This window comes from Platalea leucorodia (assembly GCF_965183815.1).
Source record: "Platalea leucorodia genome assembly, chromosome: 10".
Taxonomy (NCBI): domain Eukaryota; kingdom Metazoa; phylum Chordata; class Aves; order Pelecaniformes; family Threskiornithidae; genus Platalea; species Platalea leucorodia.
Genome location: NC_138832.1, coordinates 23,464,000 through 23,485,423, shown reverse-complemented (window position 1 = coordinate 23,485,423; position 21,424 = coordinate 23,464,000). Strand labels below are relative to the sequence as shown.

General features: G+C 47.0%; 1 protein-coding gene across 2 annotated transcripts in view; it reads left to right on the top strand.

Moving 5' to 3' along the window:
• Window positions 1-310: 310 nt before the first annotated feature.
• The window catches only part of ARHGEF9 (Cdc42 guanine nucleotide exchange factor 9), a 194,274-nt gene continuing 173,160 nt past the window's right edge, over window positions 311-21,424 (top strand). For both annotated transcript variants that reach the window (XM_082323303.1, XM_082323302.1), the window contains exons 1-3: window positions 311-1,844; window positions 10,675-10,822; window positions 13,363-13,472. In XM_082323303.1, coding sequence (XP_082179429.1) covers window positions 414-1,844; window positions 10,675-10,822; window positions 13,363-13,472 — 1,689 coding nt within the window. In that variant the 5' untranslated portion in view covers window positions 311-413. The remainder of the gene's footprint in view (window positions 1,845-10,674; window positions 10,823-13,362; window positions 13,473-21,424) is intronic.

Below are 21,424 nucleotides of genomic sequence, written 5' to 3'. Positions count from 1 at the left end.
CAAAGCTTCCAGATCAAAAGGCTGAAACCAATTTCCAGAACTTAGAAAATATAACTGATCATTCTACTTCTTATTTTGACTTTGATATGAGATGCGAGGAGAATCTCAGCCAGCGGAAAAAATCAAACAGGGCAGCCAAAGCCACTACCTTTGTGGGTGTTGTGAGGTTCTTCACCAGTGTGGCCGAGGCAGCTCGGAGGCTGCGAGGCTCCTCAAGGGCATTTTCACCTGATGAGAAAAGGCCTCAGCGGAGCTTCCGAAGCTGGAGGCAGGATGTTACCTCCCACAAAGAGGACTTGGTTATCGAGAACGAGAGTGCAAGAGCCTTCTGCACAGTGGGAGCGTGTCTGCAGTCCCCAGATTCAGGCACATGGGACAATCTGAGCTTTGAGAGTTTGGCAGGGAAGGAGTCCATGCAGCATTGCAAAACCACAGAAGCGTCGCAAGACATTGGCTCCTCTGCCCTGGGCAGCAAGAATGATAGATTTAATGAAACGTCACTTTCTCCCTTTGGGCCAGAACCATCCATCTCCCACCTGCCAGAGCTCGCAGATGGCTCTTTCACTGAGCTAAATACTAAAGTCTCCTGTGAGGATCTGATCAACTTTCCACAGACAACTCTGACTAAACAGATTCAGGATTTGGGCAGTACTGCAGAGAAGACACAGGCCATGGGCAGGGACCTGCCATGTTCTCAAGATCTTCCTGTGAATAAGCTGGATACTGTGGACCTGGGCCGTTCACCAGCTGCTGATGGTGACTTTTCTGCAGTGACTGAGGCTCAGATCCACCTTCCACAGACGACCCTGACTAAACTTGATACCAAGGATGTCGCTTGTGCTCCAGTGGTTGCTAAAGACATGGATCCGTCTCCAGCGGTGGCTCAGGAGCTTTCAAAGACAGAACTGGATATGCAGGACTTGAGAAATCCTGAGCTGCCTTTGCAAGATTTGTCCAGAGGTGAGCTGGGGATTCAAGACACTGGCAGCACTCCAGAGGACACACAGGTCGTGGGCAAGGACCTGCCATGTTCTCAAGATCTTCCTGTCAATAAGCTGGGTGCTGTGGACCTGGGCTGCTCTCCAGCTGGTGATGGTGACTTTTCTGCAGTGACTGAGGCTCTGATCCACCTTCCACAGACGACCCTGACTAAACTTGATACCGAGGATGTGGCTTGTGCTCCAGTGGTTGCTAAAGACATGGATCTGTCTCCAGTAGTGGCTCAGGAGCTTTCAAAGACAGAACTGGATATGCAGGACTTGAGAAATCCTGAGCTGCCTTTGCAAGACTTGTCTAGAGGTGAGCTGGGGATTCAAGACACTGGCAGTACTCCAGAGGACACACAGGTCGTGGGCAAGGACCTGCCACGTTCTCAAGATCTTCCTGTGAATAATCTGGATACTGTGGACTTGGGCCATTCTCCAGCTGCTGATGGTGACTTTTCTGCAATGACTGAGGCTCCGATCCACCTTCCACAGACGACCCTGACTGAAAAGATTCAAGACGCTGGCAGTACTCTGGAGAAGACACAGGTCGTGGACAGGGACCTGCCGCGTTCTCAAGATCTTCCTGTGAATAATCTGGGTGCTGCGGACTTGGGCTGTTCTCCAGTTGCTGATGTTGACTTTTCTGTAGTGACTTTTTTAAAATGTGCCACAGTTAAAGGACAGGTTTTAGAGCAGACTGATTGCCGCTTTAGAAAGCGCGGAACCGCTTCATTTGTAGAACAAAACTCTGTAGAGATAACGGACAATGGGGAACAGTTTAACTGTAGCGACGAGTGCCCTCCGTTCCAAGTGCACGTCTCTAGAATTGTCTCTTCTGGACGACTCAAAAACGGAAAGGTAAGAGTAACTTTTACTGTAATGTTTTCAGTAAGACGATGCTGTTATACATCTTATGAAGATGGTTTGCACTTGAAAGCATTCCTCATTGGGATTTTCAGTTAAGTAGTCCATCATACGAATGATGGCGGTAGACCCAGCTTTTGTATCAGGCTGAGAGGAGTCAGTTAACTGGTGTATCCCTGAGCTATTAGTGCAAACCTCCAGCGCTGCTCCTCCTACGGCCCTTTGGCCATTTGTTTGTATCAGTGCCTCTAAGAGGGCTCAGGCAGACGTTTATGTATTTCTAGGCACTACCTTTAATGTTTTTCCTCTCTGCATTTAGTTCATTTGAAGTAGAAACTTGTAAGAAGAGTGCTTTCGACAAATTTAGAGTTTTAAAGTGGTTTGTTGATTTTTATTCAGTGATGCTGGTTACAGCACAGCATCTAGAATACCAGTCAGAGTCCTGGCATACAGTGCAAGAACAGGGAAAAAAAAAAAGGCGGCCCATGTCTTGTAGAGCTCATCAGATCATTTCTCTGGCAGATCTAAATGAGCTCTCCAAACCTGTCAGAAGTTGTGTGGCCTCGATAGTTTGGTGCTGAGCCTGTAGCAGAAAGCCTTGCTAAGGGGCTGGGTGCATAATGTGAGCAAAATGCCTTCCTAACGTGACTACAGGCCGAGTGCTGCCTTGCGTCCGTCTCTACACAAAACACCATAGCCTTTTGGGATGTTAAATACCCAGCCCTAAGTGAAAGGTGGACAATGGTGGTGGCTCTAATTATGGCAATGCATTCCTGTTTGTTACAAGCAAGTCTTTCAAAGCCCTTAAAATTGTCAAAACATTGAAGCAGACATTGCATTTTGGACTAGGTTCTGGTATTACAAATCTGCATTGTCCAGCTTAAAGCTAGGAGACCTCAGCAGTCCCCTGGCTGAGGGAGTCATATGTGCAGAATGAGAAGAGGCCTCCTGAAGCCGACAGACTGCCCCGTTAACTCTCAGCCCATCGCTATAGCACCTGTGCCTGCACCTCTGTGTGTGGAGCAGGAATCTGTGAGCGGTACCAGTCCTGTCAGCCCTGCCAGGTCACTTGCCACCATGCCCCAGCCTCGTCTCTCACAGCAGAGGCACTTTTGTGCCTTGCTCAGCCGCTGAAGGGTCTGCTGAGGCTCAGGTTGCTCCGTGCCGGTTGTGGAATCCGTACAGGTTTGTGGACAAAGCGTGGTGGGACTGACTGCGAAGCCCAGCTGTTTTCTTTTGGCTCCCTGCTGATTAGCTGAGGCTGAAATGAAGACTTTTTTCTTTTTTTTTTTTTTTTTTTTAAGGTGCCAGGTAGGGAAATTGGGTAAATTCGTGAAGAAACTTTCTCCTTTCCTTTTGGGCTTGGAGAGACCAGAGATGTTACAGAGGTGATGACATTGTTCCCTGTTGGAAAAGGGGTCACTGTAACTTCTGAGCTGAGAGGGGAAGTGTTTGAAAATTGGCAGCAGATTAGAAATGCCGGGCGAAAAAAATCTGAACTTCTGACTCCCAGCTAAAATGGGCAGTACCATTGTTAGTTATTCCTGGATTTGTTTTTCTGCTCCATTTTGTGTAATACAAAAAAATAAAGACAGCTCGCTGTGTAATTCCAGGCACTTACGAAGTGGGGTGAATAGGGGTTAGTCACTTCTTGTGGTCTCTGGAAGAAATGTTTTTAGGAGGAGCTTAAATGAGAGGGCTGTGGTTTGATATCCCCTTACAGGGACCAAGCTGAAAGTATTCTGGGCAGGAGCAAGATAACAGAGGCACAAAAGGATTGAGTGGAGCAGAGGAAAATATTGGTGCTCTCTTCCCAGAGCAGCCACATCTCTGCTAGCTGAGGGCAATGGCTGCATGCCTAATCACAGAGCTCTTAGGGCAAAATCTGAGCCATTTCCCAGGTCAGCTGTGTGAACAGGAGATGTGGTAAGCCCCAGCTCAGCTGTTGCAGCTTACAAACATTACCAAGAAACTCAAATATGGTGCTTGAGATAACTGGACAGGAAACCTCCCCCAAGTTCCCGTCGAGTGTGGCGATAGCAGTATGACCTCCAGATTGCTGTGGCTTCCGGCTTCACTTCACGGCAGGCCCGCTGCCGCACCAGGCAGAAGCAGCAGCGGGATGGAAGGGAAAGCATGCAGCCTGCCCTCGTTTGTAAACACCTTCTGCATCCCAGAAACTCGGACTAGAGATATAGAAATGCGCAGTGATCTGGCAGCAGCATCAAACCCAGAGCAGTCAAGAGTGAGGCTAAAGGAGGGATGCTCGTGGATAGGAACGGACCTGGAGAGTCCACCAGCAGCTCCCGTAACCAATGTCCTGAGATACCCGAGGGATTTGCTTGCCTATCTCTCATCAGGGAGCGGCACTCGGAAACGTTTTACCCAAAATAAACATGCAAGAGGAATAACTTCAGCCTGAGCGTGGCAGTAGCAGCAAACTCCAGCCTCGTATTGTTTTAGGGCTAAATCCAGCATTTTGCTGGCACCTGCTCCTCAGGACAGTTGTTGGCCCTCCTGCCTCCACTCCAGGCTGCTCTGCATTAATTGAAGGATTTGTATTTCAAGTGAGATGCTCAGCCACAAGTAGGGAGAAGGTGCTGCCAGGACAGGGTGGCTTGGCTTGGTCAGCTGCTGTAAGCAAGCGCTCCAGCAGTTTTAAAGTGTGCTGGCCGTGTAGAGCAGAAGTAGCTCAAGCAAATATTTTCAAAACAACCTACAGATTGTCCCACAAAGAGCACAAAAGCGCCGGTTCTCACTGAGGCTCCCTGCCCAAACCTGTTAGGAGATGATGTAAGAGACTGAGGCTGGTGTAGCACAAAGGATGCTGGAGTGGGATTTAGGGGACCTGCGCATTGGTCCTGGCGTCTACCAAATCTGTTTAGCTGTACTCTCCTGCAATTAATGCCCATTTCTTGCTTTCCTAGTCTTGCCTTTTAAAATTTTAATGTCTTTGGGCCGGAGCTGAGTGATGTTACAGGCAAGTAACAGCTCAACAGGAATTGATCTTAATGCTGTAAAGGAAATAGATTTGTAGCAGCATTTTAAGAGCAGCTGTAGAAAGGCGGAAAACCACTTACTTCTCAAACTGTCCCCCTGCCTAGTTGCTTTGAGACCCCATCCCAAATTCTCGTTTGTTCTGGGAACTTGTGAAACAGTGGAGATAAAAGCATTTTGAAGAATTGAAAGAACAGGAAAGGTCAAAATACAGATTGTCAGTGGGAAATGAATTACTGATTTCACCATTCACACTGCTACAACTCTGGAATGAAAGTGCCTTCCTTGTTTTCAGAGAGAGAGATGAGAAACGAACTGAAAGATGATATGGAGGTTTTACTAGATTTTGGACAGCTGCAAACTAGAAAAGTTTCCATTTTCCGTGTCCGCACTGAAGTGAATTATCCTCATCCCACCTCTAAACAGCATCCCAACAGGGAGAATGCTGCTGGAGGGAGTGGGGCATAGCCCCAGAAGTTGTATTTGACACTTCCAGCAGCTTGAGATGATGCTTAGGGGGAAGGAAGATTTGATACCACATAGACTACTTGGCGGTTCCAGCTTTTTCATCTGGGTTTCAAACACTTGATGTGTCCTTGGATAGGGTTTGTGGGGGATTTGATAGTTCCTTTGGGAATGGCACGAGGAAAGGTTGCAAAATATGCATCCGATTTCGTATTTCAGGCATCAGTTTAGAGTTTTTAGGACGCAGAAACTTGATTCAGGCTTATTGCTGGCAGGGAGATCCTGCTTGTCTCAGGGGCATGCCCAGGGACTGGGCACTGCAGAGCATTTGGGCTTGTGTCACTCTTGCAGTGAAGGAGCAGAGGGTTTTCACTGCAGTCTTTTTATGCCCTCTGCTGGCTTATTTGTGAAATAAAGGTTTATTTTTTACAGAACAGAAAACCTTATCTTTTTCCTTAGGATTTTGAATTTTACCTCCAAAAGGTTTACAGACTGCAGCTTGCTGCTGGCTGTTGTGGCTGCACATAGACACCAGCTGGTTTTGTGATGCCATTTTCTGGGGGAATTATGATTACCAGAAGTGCGAAAATGAGATTTCTACAGGTTTGTCAGCCTGGGCAAAAGGTGTCCATCCCATAGGATGAGGTGCCAGGCCGACCTGGGATGCCCCGGCTTTCCCAGCCAGTTTGGTTTCAGTGCCCTGTAAGGGGCTGCCTGATTAAACCCACTCCTCAGCATCACAGCAGATGGTTGCAGATGTTTCTCTTGAGCAGCTGTTGAGTTTGTTCCTCTGAGTCCCGTGCTTAGGAGCCAGCCTGTCCGGGTGCCATAAAGGTGCTCCCTGTTGCAGAGCGGCCCGTGCTGATGGCACAGGATCGGTGCTTTCATGGCGTTATTAGGTTTTGTGATTTCTGTGCTGCTCTGTCTGGGAAAACCAGAGGCTCTCCCTGTGCGGTGGGTCTAACTAGAAGCACAGGATTACTGATTTGCCTGAGTGTGCGCGTGCCAGAGGATGCGTTTGCAGATTTGTGATCTGATAGCTGGGGCATATCGCGGATCCTCCCACAGGTTTGGAGTTTTACTTTAGCAGCTGCAAGTGCCTTTTCAGGAGAGGAAGTTACAGCAACTTTCTTTTTCTGTGTTTGATGAGAAGTTGCAAGTGATGTGCAAGAAGTTCTCATAGTGACCTTTAGCTTGAGATTGTTTTATTGTCTCTCTGCTACAGAACGTTTGTCGAGCAGCTCCAGAAATGGGACTGCGGAGTTGATTTGTCTTTTCCCTCCCTGCCCTGTTGAATGACTCCAACCAGGAAAGGGGGATTTCTGAGAGCTGATCTTCAGAGCTCTCTTCATCTCCTGGTTATTGGCAGTAAACTGGGTTGTGTCTCACCCTACTGCTGGTGGTTGTGCTTACAAAAGACTTCATAGTCCTTCCAAACTAAGAAAAAGTACTTTACTTTCTAAATCCTGCCGTTCCCAAAAAAGCACCATACTCCTCTCTGTAGCAAGGTACGATTTAGTTGCAGAATGAAGTTTCTGTGTATTTATGGCTTTTAATATGGTTATGTCTGACAATCATCTTATTTTTAGTGGAGGCAAAACCTCTAAAGCCTGTCTCCAAGCTGTTCAGATTTTCCTATTTTTAATAACCACGGGGTGCTAGCAAAATCTTGAATTAAAGCCTATATTTAGTGCTATGTATAGTGGGGTAGGGTTTTTTTGGGAAACATATTTTTAGCATCGTCAGGGAAAGGCAGGTTGAGTTTGCAAAGCCGATAGGCTTTACATGTATATATAACCAGCCACCGAACACATGGATAATTCAGATTTCCACATGTTTTCTTAAAATACTTGTTGGGTCTTGCCTTCATCTAGTTCCCAGCCTCAAAAAGGCCACCTCCTGCCATCCTTGGTGCCATCAGAGTAGTGATATGAATGGGGACCTCTGGGCATTGCTGGCCTGCATGCTAAAGGGACTACGTGTCCAAAACTTCTCTGGGTGGAAGGTTTGCTTTGGCTTTTACCTCCTCCCAGCTGTTATCCAGTCAAGAGAAGCGTACTGGGTCACTGGACACAGTGCTGGTGCTGGGAGCAGGGAATGGGAGATCAAGCCTTAATTCATCCACAGACTCCCACTGTGCCTTTGGGGTAATTATAGCCTGTCCGCTTCGGTTTTCGCCTGTAAATAAAGATAACAGCACATTAGTGAAAACTGGGGCTGCTGGAGTCTTGCGGACAGATGCGCTAAATCATACGAGGCACCCAGTTATTAGCAGAGCTGTGGAAGTATGACAGATCTGTCTCTAATTGAGGCTAGAAGCCTCCCAGTGAGGACCCCCTCCTGTTTTCTTCTCCTGACCTTTGTAAACTGATTTTTCTGCTGATTTCTTGACTCGTAAGATTATACACAAGACTTCCATGGTGTCACATGTCACAGAGAATAAAATGAAAAATAGGAGTTTGAATTGTGATTTTTTTTTTTTTTTTTTTACAAGAAAATTCCATTCTGCAGAATGTCACTGTACAAGTTGTCTCTTTCAGGATCTTTTCCTCCTGAAATAGGATAATAAAAGTTGGAGTCATCCAAAAGCGAGGGAAACTCCAACATTTTTCTCCAGTTAGCTATAAATGCTAATTCATTCTTTGGATTAATGTTACCAAATGTTAAGGTATAACTGCGGTATTTGACCACTTTATGGGTGCTTCAATCAATTGCAAGTATCTTACTGTTTCACGTAATATTTTGTAGGCTATTGATAGAGAGGATGTGCCTTGTTAGCAGGTGTTATCAGTCAGCTTCCAGAGAAACTACTGTGATAATTTCTGCTTTCCTCTGTGAACCTTTCAGGAAAAATAATTGTTCTGGTTTTGCTAAAAACATACCTGGGCATTTTGAGAGAATGAGAGAGAGGTCCCAGTTTACTTTTAAGTGGTTTGCCCCATCCTTGCATTTGGACCATCTGAAACCTGGCAAGGGCTGTAACTTGTGTTCTCCCTGGAGATGAGGCACGCTATAATAACTGAAAAAAAAACCAAACCACAATTGTGGTGGTAGGTGCTACATACATTAGAGAGAAAATGGTGTAGAGGGGTGTGCTGTCGGTGGCCCCCTGTAGCAGACGTTCAGAGGAAGGTGCAGACCAAACCTGTTTGGTGCATCGTGCCCAGCTGGAGGGGGGTGTGTGTGCAGTGGGTGCTTCGGCACCCTGTTCTGGTCCAGACGGTGAGGCTGTAAAGAGCAGGCATCAGAAATGCTGGGCAGGGCAATTAGGAGCTAACCTTTTAGCAACAGTAGCAGGACTTTGGACCTGTTTTGATCAGCAGGGAATATTACCTGTGTTTCATGCCCTACAATAAGCTAAACCCCAATATTTTGGGAAAAGACCTAGAAAAATTCATCAGGGTAACACGAAGGGCTGAAGCATGGGCTGAAGCCGATGGTCCTTGGTGGATTTGGTCCAGAGCAAGGCCAGGCCATCTGCAAGCAGCTAGGTACATCTCCCCGGTCACACCAGAAGCCACCGGGAGATGTAGGGTGGGTAGGAAGTATCTTGAAAGAAAAGCAGCTGTGCTTATAAAGAGACTTGATTTTAAAACTATTGGGTGGCAGGAGGGTCAGTGCATTTGTACTAGACCTTTGTTAGCAGCTAAGTGATGTAAGACTCAGCTTCTGAAGGAGGACAGGCGGTGGCTCTGATATGTTCTTTTGCAGTTATGTATTCTACCAAAGCGATTCAAATCCATCTGCATGTGAAGAGTCCTTTCTCTCCCCAGAAGGCTCTCTGTACCCTCCCGATGACTCCAGCAGCACAGCAGTAATAGCAATTGTTATGTTTACTCACCTCCTGTCCTCTTCATAGACCATCTGTAGGCTTCTGTTTATGGAATTGGAAAAGACCTTATATGACCTCTGGAAATACCTGGAAGGGAGTGTTTGGTTAAGATTTTTGGGAATGAGGAAAATGACATCCTGTTACTAATTTAATTAACTTTTACATGGATCTTATTATCAGGAAGACTCTTGAGTTTTGCAGGAATTGTTCTTGATGGGTATCCCAGCTTTATTCTAAGAACTTGTAACTTTTATTTTTATAACAGTATGGGCAGATCCTATTATTACACTGCTGAATGAGCGCACACATTAAACAGGCTGTTCTAAATTTCGCCATTGCAAACTTGTTGCTCTGCTCATGACTATATCTTTCAAGTCCTGGAGATCTTTCTGAAAAATCCTCGTGTTCCATTTTCCACTTGTTACACACATGTCTCTTGAGCATGGCTGTACATGGAGACCAGTGATGACTAATAGCTGTAACCTGGCAAAAAAATCCAGAAATTAAGTCTCCTGTTTCCTGTAGGCCACCAAAGGATGCATCTCCTAGTTGAGTTCAGGAGTGCCTGTTGAAGCAGACCTCCCAGCTGTCCACCATCAAGGTGCTTTGAATGCACTAATTGCTCTTAATGACCCTAAGCAGTCTCACCTGGGGCCTCTGCACCATACCCAATGGGCTTGGCAGCTCATTTAAGCTCTGCCCTGGGTGCTCAGTCCTTCTTTGAGCAACATGGGAGGAGGAGTGCTGGTCTCCAGCCTAGCCGTGGGCCCTGCTGGGCTAGACACCAACCTGGGGCCTGATTTTCTGGCTTCACCTTGGAGTTGCTTCACCACCATGGACCTGCCCGATGATCAGGGGACTTTGTCTGACCCTAATCTGTAAACTGACTCATCTGCTTTACCTTGGACCTGCTTCATCACTAGGAATGTGCCTAATGATGTGAAGTCTAGCAGACCCTCGCCACCATCTCCAGATCTGGCCTGGTCCTTTGCTTGGGCACCATGGCATGGGGCTGGTGGCTGAGGCCCCATCCTGCCAACCAGGTTATCTCTTTGGCTGCTGGTTTGCTGTCCCTTAGCCAGCCCTCGCTGCACGTCGTGAAGCCAACCTGAAAAGTTTTAGCTAGTACTCGGTCCTCGGCACCAGCTAGTTCACTCCCTGTGCGTGCTTCTGCTGGGACTTTGTAACGGGAGAGTAGATAAAATGCTGCCCAGAAAGTGGACATCTTCATCATGTGTTCCTCTCAGAAGTGCCTCGGAGGCTAAATGCCACTGGAAGTTGTTGGACTCAGACACCGTGAGCTGCGTTCAAGGTATGAGCCCCATGCAGCGGGAGTTAGGGCACTCCAACACAAGCCAGCAAGTCTTAATCTTTCAGTCAAAAACAATGAAGCGGGTGCAGATTGCACTGAGAAAGTCTAATGTGTGTTGCGTTGTCCTGAAAATTATATGTATTAGTATATGTTTTGTGATTGCTTTGTCTGAGGTTTGGCACATTCTTAAAATTCTTCTCTGACCCTTTTCTTGCCAGCCGATGTCTCATCCTTCTCAACCATCGCCGCAAGCACCACCCTTCAAAGTCCTTGTGGAGAGATGTCGCTCCGAACCCCTCTCCCAGAGCACCCCGATGGGGCTGGACCAGGTGGGAGGGCGCATGCAGCACTTGCTCAGGAGACGGGGTGAGTAGCTTTGCGGTGTTTTTCTCCCAGATTTGATTTTTGGTCTTGCCCATCCTGCAGAGCAAGCCAAGGGCACTATGGGTTGAAAAGTCAGAAGTGTGGCTTGCATCCATGCTTGTTACAGCCCTGGAGCCAGGTGAGGGAGCTCTGATAGCCACATGCTACAGAGTTTCTTGCTAGCTAATAAGATCTTTTTGTATACAGTGTATTTGTGAAATAAGGCTATATTCTCTCTTTAATGTCTCTGAACACAGTCCCTATAGTTTGGTTACGAGAAGATGAACAGATAGGCCCATAAGGTGGAAAAGCTGTTCAGCAGCTTCTGTGCGAGTTTTCATTTGGTAGTTTCCTCTTGGCTTTCTGTCCTCTTACCAGCCTCTGTTGTGAGTACTTGCCATTTGGAGGTGGCAAGTGGTGATGGATACCGAGATCACAACTGAAGTCTGATCTTTGTTTGGAAACACAGCAAGAAGTGAGGGTGTTTTTCTCCTGTGCTTGGGTACTCTTCTGATCAAGAAGAGAATCTCATGAGCCAAAGACTGTGATGAGCTATCCTCTGCATTTGCCCTGCTCGAAACGACGCTAGAGAAAGCACTACAGAATGTATTTGCTGGAAGGGTCTTGCGTTGGCAGGTGAATAGGCTGATGGTTGAATAGATGACATCATTTTTTGAACCTCTAATTAAAAAGATTGATAATTAGAGTAAGGAAATTATTTCCTGAAGGGATACTGCTAACACCAAGAATCCTGTGATTTAGCAGCGGGCAAGTACGGGAGTGCTGCCAGACTGTGCTGGCATTGCTCAGGAGCACACGAGGAGTCCAAGCCGTTAATGGATGGTGGCAGCACATCAGGGTTAAGAAGAACTAGGAAGGAAAAGGCAAAGTGGCTGCCTCTTTAATCCATGGCTCTTCTGTCAGTGTGCACATGTTTCTAGCACATGGGGGATAACACAAGCATCTCCCAAAACGCGAGCATTACTCTGTTTGCACATTGCTCCTGAGCGCTACTATGTCGGCACATTGCCTCTGGAGCCTGGTTGCAGCCTCTTGCTATAATCGGCACTCGCGCTGCAGCTTGATTATCTGCGAGTCTAGAAAGTGAAACGCGTGTTGCTAAAAATAACAGCAGGCTGCCTGCGTCAGCATCGCGTTTAGGAAATAGGTCTCAGTGCAATCACTCTCCCAGCAACGCTGGAAGAAAATCAGGATTGCTGCCCACCCAGCCATGCCAGGGCTGCGGCAGGGTCCCGGCTCTGCTGCACTCTGTGCCGCTGTCCTGGGCAGAGCAGGGTCCCCACCTATTTGATTTGGGGACAGGGAGCATGTGGCGTGGGTGTGTTTTGCCCCTGTAAGGTAAAGGTGACCTGAAGCCCAGGAGCAGGGGTGTGGATCTCCACTCTCCCAAAGCCTGGGACCATTTACCCTTTGTTATCTGGTTTCAAACCCCTCAGGACTGAGACAGTCCGAAACCTCTGCCTGGGTTAGAACTGCATCAGGAAAAAGGGAAATTAGCATTGTGCGTCTTTCGGGGAAGAATTCCAGAATTGTCCTGCTGACAGGAGCCGGTGCTGGCAGCTGCCGTGGGGGCACGAGCGGTGCTCAGCTCTGTTTCCTTCCTCCCAGTGGCTGTCACTCCAGGCTAGGGGATGTGAAGAGTCTGACAGAGGAAGGGATTAAAATCTAACCTTGCCAAATGTGGGAGGGAAAAACCCCCGTCTCGCACAGAATGGCAGTTTCACCCCCAAAAGAGAGGGAGCTGAAAATCTGGGTTGATTAGAAAAGCAGAGCTTAATTTTGAAAGGTGAGTTGCCAGCCCTCCTCCACCATTTGCCTCTCCTTTACAAGCTGTTTTGTGCTTGGTTATATACCATCTGTAAGGCCAGGCTGAGATTTGGTGTAAATGGTCTAGCTCGCTTAAAGCTAGGTCAGAATTGCCTCTGCGAAGGATTGGCCTGAAATGCTTGGGGCGAGAAGTAGCCCAGTTTCTTTGAAAAACAGCTTTTACGGACTTTTCTGGTTTTGTTTTCTGCATAAATTCGAGGAGCTGTTTCTTTTTCAAGGCATTGCATCATATGGACCACAACGACTGTAAAGCTGGGATTTCTGCAGGTCCAAACTGCAGAGGTGCTGTTAGCAGTTACGACCCAAGGAGCTATTGCACTTTCAATGCTGGTGCATGCAGATGAGGCTCTTGTGCTGCCGGGTGCTCCGAGGAGAGCACTCTGGCTTCACACCCAGCGTGTCTGACCCCACCTGCGGGCACCACCTCTGAATTTGGCTCTTGGCTCTTAGTTTGTGCCTGCGTTTTTGTAGTATCCAAGCTGCGCTATTTTTCTTGTATCCCAAGAGCACTGAATAAAGCACCTAAATATACTCTCTGCTCTCTTTTTCTAAAGAAGAGGTTGAATGAGTCTCTTGCAAACAATTTTGTTTCTTTCATTTAAAAGAACAGCCTCCGCCCCCAGCCTGAGCTAAAGCACAGCATTTATCTTTTGTCATTCCTTTTTTTTTTTTTCCTGTGGATTTTATCCTGGCAGCTGAGAACGAACAGGCTTCAAAGACTCTGAAGGTGCGCGGGAACTGCAGGAACGGTGGACGTCGATGGAACCTCTTCAAGCCTGGAGCTGAGAAGCTGCAAATCACTAGGGTAAGGTGGTGTTTGAAATACGCCTCCGCCTGCTTCGGGGTGCTATTTACCTGCTGCATGCTTGGCCTCGGAAGCTAACGATATGCTTTACTAACAGCTTCCTGAATCTGTGGTTCCTTCAGCTACGGATGGGAATTTTTTTGTTATTAGAGTTATTTTGTAGCAATAAAAGAATAGTTGCATTATCGTTTCCCCTCTGGATTAGTTCCCCTTCAATGTATATCGGAGGCTTTATGGTCTAACGGAGGCCAAAGAAATGCGAGGCCCAATGCCTACAGATTTGCTCTGTGGTTTTGCTGATTTTATTTTTTTTCCTTCCCTTTTTAACTATGAGTTCTTTGGGTTTGGTACTGCTACCAGCACTGTCTTGGTGACAAACTCATGTCACCGATTCTTTCCTAAAGTATTTTGCAACTATAGGCACAATCCACTTTGTTCCTTTTTTGTGAATGATACTTCTAGAGGGGGAAGTAAAAGCTGTTGTGGGCCTGGGGACGTTCATGTGTTTCTCTAGGAAAAATTCAGAAAAGATGGCAAAAATTGTACCGTTTGTCTGATATGTTTCCTTGCTTGTGTGTGGGGTTGTTTTTCATCTATGCTGTGCCATGCGTTTGAAGTCTGGAGACCTTGGTTATTCCATGGTCTTGTTTTGGATTTGTTATTTGTGAGTCTGGTTTCACTGGTACCCAAGGTGTAAGACTCTGGATTGTCCAAAACCCAATAGATTTCCTAGCTGGCAACTGATGTGATACAAGGAGAGTTTTCCAGTGAATAGGGCAGAAGAGGTTTAGCCCTTGTTGTTCTGCTAGGGCAGACAAACAAAGAATGATCTGGGAGCCAGGAATTTCCCTGCTGGAATCAAGACGGGGAACTGACCTTCTGTGGTTGTGTCTGTGTGGCTCTTTCCCTCCCTATTACTGTCCTTCCTTACCAGTCCTTTATTGTATTCATTTTCCCCTTGATATCTGATGAACTTCCTGAGGCGTGACTTCCCGGGGGGACCTGGCCTCTGGCTCTGTTTTTCCATCATAGAAGCAGTAAGCTGGCAGTAAGCGAGGCTGACTTCTTCAGCCTGCTTGTGCTGGGTGTTGGCGTCCCGGGAACGCGGGCAGGGATGGACCACTGGTGTTTCAGTCACTTGTGACTTTCTGGCATGCCATCTTGCATCCCTTCTTTTTTTCTTTCCTGATTTTTTTTTTTTTGTGGGCTGAGGTACAAGCCAGAGGATAGATAGACAAGGAGTTCAATGCTTCCTTTTTTCTCCCCTCCCTTTGAGTCCTACCTTGCTTCCCAGGCATAAACTGCTTCTTTCAACTCAGGAAGGCTGTTTTGGTTGTAGGCATGCTGAACATCTAAGCTCCTGGAAGGTAAAATGCTCCAAACCAATACAGCTGTTTGTCCTCGGGGCCAGAATAAAGGCAGGCAACTGCAGAGTTGCTGTTACAGCAATGAAGTATCCTGTTGTACAGTATGCAAGCCCTACCTCAGAGTATTGTCAGGTGTGCTATTTATATAAACCATTTCCATGTTTAGGATGTGGTGCTGACCAGTGCATGGATACGTCTGCTCTACCTTAATTAATCAAACACTTCCTTAGTCTCTTAAGAGGAGCCATATGTTTCGCAGCCTTCGTAGCTGTCCTTCAGGCCCTGCTTGGAAACCAAGGTGCAATTCTGTTTTAAGGCAGTATTGCTACTGAATGCATGAGCAACAAGATGGGCTGTGTCCTGAGTCATCTCCATAAAACCAGACCTGTTTCTGATTGCAAATAGAGCCTGACGTTAGAGCACCCTTACAAAGGCAGCTGAACTGAAACTTCAGCAAACCTACTGCTGAAATTTGGGAAGGGTTAGTTGAGAAACTTTGCTTCTCCAGTGGTGGTATCTAGGAAGGATGTGGAACTGGAAAGGGAAATGAGCTGCTCACGAGCACGAAGACCTGTGTGTGATGTTTGCCTCAAACACGGGCATGCCAAAGACCTGCGCATCACTGGGACAGAGAATTGGTTTTGGGTGCTGATCGAGGCGCCCTCGGAGACTCGTTCAGCGCTGCCACTAGGCAGCTTGTTGCTCAGCCTGAATTACGGCGAACAGGCAGGTGTGAAACCTGGGCTGGGGGTTATAAATCAGAGGTACTGTGTTAAGTGCTGCAAGAGTAGGATATATAAATGTGGCTCACAACAGCAGTGCTGGAAAATTCATCTGTCGCCTCTGCCCCAAGCTGAATGAAGATCTACGGGTCTGTAAATCACCTCTTTGCCAGAAACAAATTTCTTCTTTGGCAAGATTTATAAATTTGAGATAAGATTTGTGGGCTTGGGTATCTCTTGTTAGGTGCATTCATTGACGGCTGGCGACCAGTCAGGTGGCAGAGCTAGCAGAGAAAGGAGTGAGTTATACTTCTAAACCAGAGGCCAGGCTTCTGCAGAAACTGTGCCTGATTTCCATCTGGAATGAGAATATGTGAGGTGGAGAGAGAGCAAGGGGAGACCGACAAAGCGTTGGGCTTGTTGTAGTGGCATTGGTGCCATCTGGGCCCTTGGAGAGATCCGGGTGGTTGTGCAAAAAAGAGCCTTGGTATCACTACATGTCATGCAAAAATGCGGAGCTGTCGGTGAGCAGCTGCCTTGTGAACCCTCAGAGGCTGCTTATTCTTTGCTCTGTGCAACGTGCGGATTTTGGCAAAAAACATTCCCCTCCCCTTCCTCTTTTTTTTTTTTTGGGGGGGGGGGTAGAGTTGTATGTGTGATTTAGAAATGGCATCTCTCAGCTACCTGCTGGCCCAGAAGTCTGGGCTGAGAGACAGATCCTAAGCCCAAGGAGGAATCCCCCTTATCAAGACCACCGTTTGTCACTGTTGTTTGTCACATCTGGTAAGTGTCCATCGTTCTGCAGCTGGCTGCATCTCAACCCATCTGTCCAGACAGCGGGGATGGCAAAATGCAGTTGCAGAAGTAAATGGTGGTAGCAGGAAAGGAGAGAAGGACAAATGTCTAATCCCGTGCTGCATCTCATCTTCATCCTAGGAGCGCACTTGTGCACACACAAACCTGTGTTTTTTCCTTCTGCTCATGGCTCTCTTCTCTTATCAGTCATGCCCAAGCTGTCCGAGCAAGTGAGTGTCCGCAAGGCTGAGCACAAGCTTTGGTAATTGTCTGTGGAGTAGGTAAGGTTTGTTGTTCCCACTTTGTAGATGGGGATAAGAAAATGGAAAGAGGGTGATACATGTAGAGCCATGCAATAATTTTTTATTTCTCTCTTAATTTCAAGAAGCAGGAAAAAAGTAAATAGGGTCAAACTGAGTCAACTTAAAAACTTCCAGTATTTTTTTTTTTTCAGAAGTACACTTAGCCTGGAGAAAACTCTGAATTGAAATGGTTTATGTGCAAGCTGTTTTGTTTTAGCACTTAGGTCACTTGGAGCCTTTGCTTTTATGGGAGTAGTTTGGCACGATCAAGACTAATTTTCACGAGACCTCCAAGTGCCCAAACCACAGGCTTTGCTGCAGCAGGCAGGTGAAATGCCAGAGTAACCCGAAGGGGTTACAGAGCCCTAGCTCTGACGGGGCCCTCGGCGTCTGTCATGCCCCTGTGATTTACCCTCGGGCAGGTCCTGCCAGCTGGGCCATGGCTGGACCCCGGCTGGACCCCGGCGACAATGGAGAAATGAGTTACTTTCTCCAGCCCCAGAGCAGTTCTGGGAGGTGTTTTATGGTCTGGATGGCAGAAGCAGAGGATGACAGTCCCATCCCGGACTGGCTTCGTTCTCACCCAAATCGCTGGCCTCTGCTGCTGTTTATGAAGGGACTTGTTGCTGCTAGTTAGCTGTCCAGTCTAAGTTGTCTCAGCTCTTTCCATAGGCAAATGCTGTGGGGACGTACTCCAGAAGGAGATTCAGCCCATCCTAAAACTGGAACTATCCTCTCAGCGTGTGGAGACATGTATGTTGCTTCTCTCCATCTTGCCTGTAACTAGTGGTTTAATTTTTAGCCTTTACCTTAGCAAAGATGACTGCAAACATTCCTGTTCTCTGCTCCCCCTTCCTATCCTGTGTGCTCTTGTACGAGGGACTAAAGCCCACATTTAGAGGCTGGAGGAAGCCACAGTCTAATTAGTTGGAATGGAAACTTTGTATGAGAGCCAGCTTCTTTGACATCCCCTATACTAATAATAGGCAGGCCTGCTGTGCAAAGGTGTTGAATATTCACAACAAAGCCACCAGCCCGGCCTGTCCTTTCTCCTCTCGAAGTCATGAGCTATTTTGAGAGGCTGGTGGGGGGTTGCCATTGCAATGATGGTGGATGCGTGAGTCCCCAGCTCCCCAAAGCTAATTCCCTCCTGGTGTGTTCATGAGGAATAGGAAATTCAAACAACGTGTAGCCTCCGAGAGAATAGAGTGAAGGGAAGGTTGATTTGGGTCCTCTCTTGCCCACACCGTGTTGCAATGAATAGGGAACGCTGCTTGATATTCAGTACCAGCTCTCCTGCTTTCTATTTTTGTCTTCTAGCATAATGCTGAGTGAGCATTTTGTTTAGTGGGGTTATTTTTTCTATTTGAAATGTGTCCTGCACCATGTTTCTCTTGCCTTGCTACTTAGGGGAGGAAGGGGGTGTGGCAGGGATCACGGACTGCTGCATTCTGGTACGTGAGCTGTATGTAATCGCAGTCATTTTTTAGTCCTTCTGTCCATGTGAATAGGCTGATAGAAAGCATAGTCCCGTGGCTTTCCTGGTGCTAATTAGCTTAAATATCAGTGCGCTGGTTACGAGAGGTTTATATGCACATAGGGAGGGCTGCCAGGAAAACGCATCCTCTTATAATCTCCCTTCCCTCATTTTAAGCACTGCGTACTGCTGCTGGCAGGGTATGTCTGATCTGGATATTTTTGGGGGGTTTGTTCTGTATGTTGATAAACCTATTAAGCTGCTCTACTTAGCAGTGCTCTGAAATTTTTATATAGTTTGTTCCATTGCTTTCCTCTGTGAAGCCACTATTAGGAATTTATAAATGTTTTTTGCAAGTTCTGAAAAACTGTCTGTGCAGTATTGTTTAAAAAAAAAAAAAAATTGGCTTGCTTATTCAAGGAAGAAACAGCAATTCAGTTCAGGCTGACGGATCCTGATGGCCCTGTCTCAAAGCCGTGTAACTCTGTTATATGGTCCCATCTGTCTGCGTGAAGCGTGCTCAGCAAGGATCTCTGAATTAGCGGGGTTTGCAGCCTTTTAAGCACCTGAGGTCTCATGTGTCTGATCCGATTTAGTTTATGAACTGGTCAGAGCCCGGAGAACACTGAATGAATCTGGATAGTCTCGGGTGAACTCTAGGTCATCCCTAAACCCATTTGCATCCATTTCGCGTGAATGGACCTGCTTTGAACTTGCTCCCCAGTGACTCTGATTGTTAGTGCAAAATACACTGGAGGATTCCGGGTGCCAGAAGTGAGCAGTGCGTACAAACTTGCCACGCTCTGGTGATTTTGTCTTGCTTAGAAATAACATTTAAGAGTGCTGTGTTTCTGTACAGAGCAGGGCCGGGGGGACATAAGCCTTGATTATGTTGGTGTTAGACCAACAGTGCCATAGCCCGGGTGTTTCTCCACCGCACCCGGGGACAGGCAGGGCTTCAGTGAGCGTGAATCCTTACGGAAGTTTGAAACGATGAAACGGTGAACTTTGAGTTGTGGGTTTCTGGTCTGGATAGCACAAGAGAGAGACTGGAAGTTCCAGACTTAGAAGAGGTTCTTGGCTGTTTAGAGGTGACGTGTAAGCCTATATTAAGAAGAATCTCGGCTTCCAGTTCGTGATGGTCTTTACAGTGCAATTGGACCTTGGGGGTGTTTTCTGCGCAACTGCAGGTGGTAGGTGCTGCATCCTACAGAGTACTAAATGTGCATATAACGGTGACTGTACATAATCACTGCTTCTATAGTTCAACTTAAGCTCTCTATCCTCATCTTAAATATCAGCTTGGAATGGATCCTTTTCCCTGTTGCTTAGTAGTTCCACCTTGATTGCTCTGCTTCAACTCATTGCTCAGCTCTGTTGCGGCATTTCACTCTGGGATATGGTTTATACAAAAGAAGCTTTAATGTAAACTCCGTTTGTGTTGCGTTGCTAAAACCTTAATGACATTTTGCTTGGCAGCAGTATATACTCTGTGGTTTGCCCTTCCCCACTGCACTATGTTCTCAATAAACTAAAGTCCATGGTAGGTGTAGCATGAAAAATCTCTGAGTAAATATTGGAACAAATGCTTTTGTAGTGCTTCCTAAGCTCTGGCTGCATTTATGATTCAAGGCCACTGCAGTGTCACCAGTATTTAGCTGAAAAGGAGCTAAATTTGGGAGGGAAAGGCGAAAGCACAGGTCATAGCTTCAAAATCTCTTCTGTAGCTGCTGAGATGTGATTCTGAGATGTGTCTTCCATACAAAAGTGCTGCTGAAGCCACTGGTCCCTGGCTAGGTGAATACATCCAGAAGCTCATCAAGGGATGAAGGGGAAGCGGTCACCATGTGTGTGGCTCCCTGTACTCTCGGAGATGAGGTCCGAAGCGCTTCGCTGCATCATCAGACTGACATGGCCAAGGGCAATTCCCCTCCGGCTCCCGTGATGGAGAGCTGCAGTGTGGAGGTGGGAGGGCTGTGCTTCTACTCCTGTGGTGGTGTGAGCTGTGTGCAATACCATGCTGTGTCCAAAGCTGTTGATTTATTTCCGTTGACGCCCTGGAAGGGGCATCGCCTCTGTTCCTTTCCCCCATCTCTTCTAATCTGATGATACTCGTGTAACGTGGAGGCGATACATTCATAAAAACCAAAGACAGTGCACCCAGCCACGCTGCTGTGATGCTTTGGGGTGTGAAAATCTGGGGCTTGCAGGGAAGGTGCAGTTGCTTTGGCTGGATTTTTCTCTGCGTTTTGAAATTAAGCAGCTGAAGTAGGGTTTGGGTAACAAGCTGCCGCTACCTAGTACCACAGGTAGGAATAAAGGGGCTAATTTTGTCCCCGGTTTTGTCCTATAGAATTATAGTGATTTTCAAACCTGAATTAAACTCAGGACGTGAACCTGACAGTGCACTTGTACTTGGAGAATGAGAAGTATAAAATTAACAGGACGAGAAGCTGCAAAGGGAACTTGGGTGTTATATTAGTGAAATCACATGGCCTGCGATGAGCTCCTTGATGAATCAGGGAAAACTTCATCTCTTAATGGACTGCACAGAATATAGAGAATAATTCCCCTAATAAATCTCTTTCAGTCTCTAATATCTAGGGAAATACATTATCCTGTTGTCCAAAAACCTTGAGAGATCAGTCTTATCTGAACAAGAATACACATTTCATGTTAGCTCTGTCTGGTGTGATAGGGTCAGCAGTTGCACTCCTGTGCAGCTGGAAAAAAGATGGAATAATAGCTGGTTGCAGTACTGCTCTTCCCAGTATTAAATAGTGTTTGCCATCGCCATACCAAGCCAGAGTGCATCGGCAGGATGCCTTGCAGCATGCTTTGCAGAGCTGGGGAGGCTGCAGAGCCTGAACCACCATGAGCCAGCACCAGAGAAACCACCCGCTTGTCAGGGATGCAGCACAAAGCCTGTGGCCATTGGGGACCACCTTTGGAGGGGTCTTTGGCCACTGGCCTTGAACTGCTCTTGCCCTCCGCAGTGGATTTAACTTCGGCTGAGTGTGGAGAGCTGCTTGGGCACTAGTCACTTCCCAGGTGAAGATGTATTTTCCTGCAAATCTACATGCTAACAAAGGGTTGTCTTTTGCAATTCTGCTTGGCTGCTATTGCTTTGTGTGGTGGTGTCAAGCGTGGGGTTTCTCCCCAGTGGTGCTATATATGATTTGGTGAGAGAAAGGAAAGCAAAATAATTGCTGCAGGCCTGATGTCAAGCGCAGCTGGAGTGGGATGTCCAAGAGAGATGAGTCAGTACTGAATGATTCCCCGTTACACT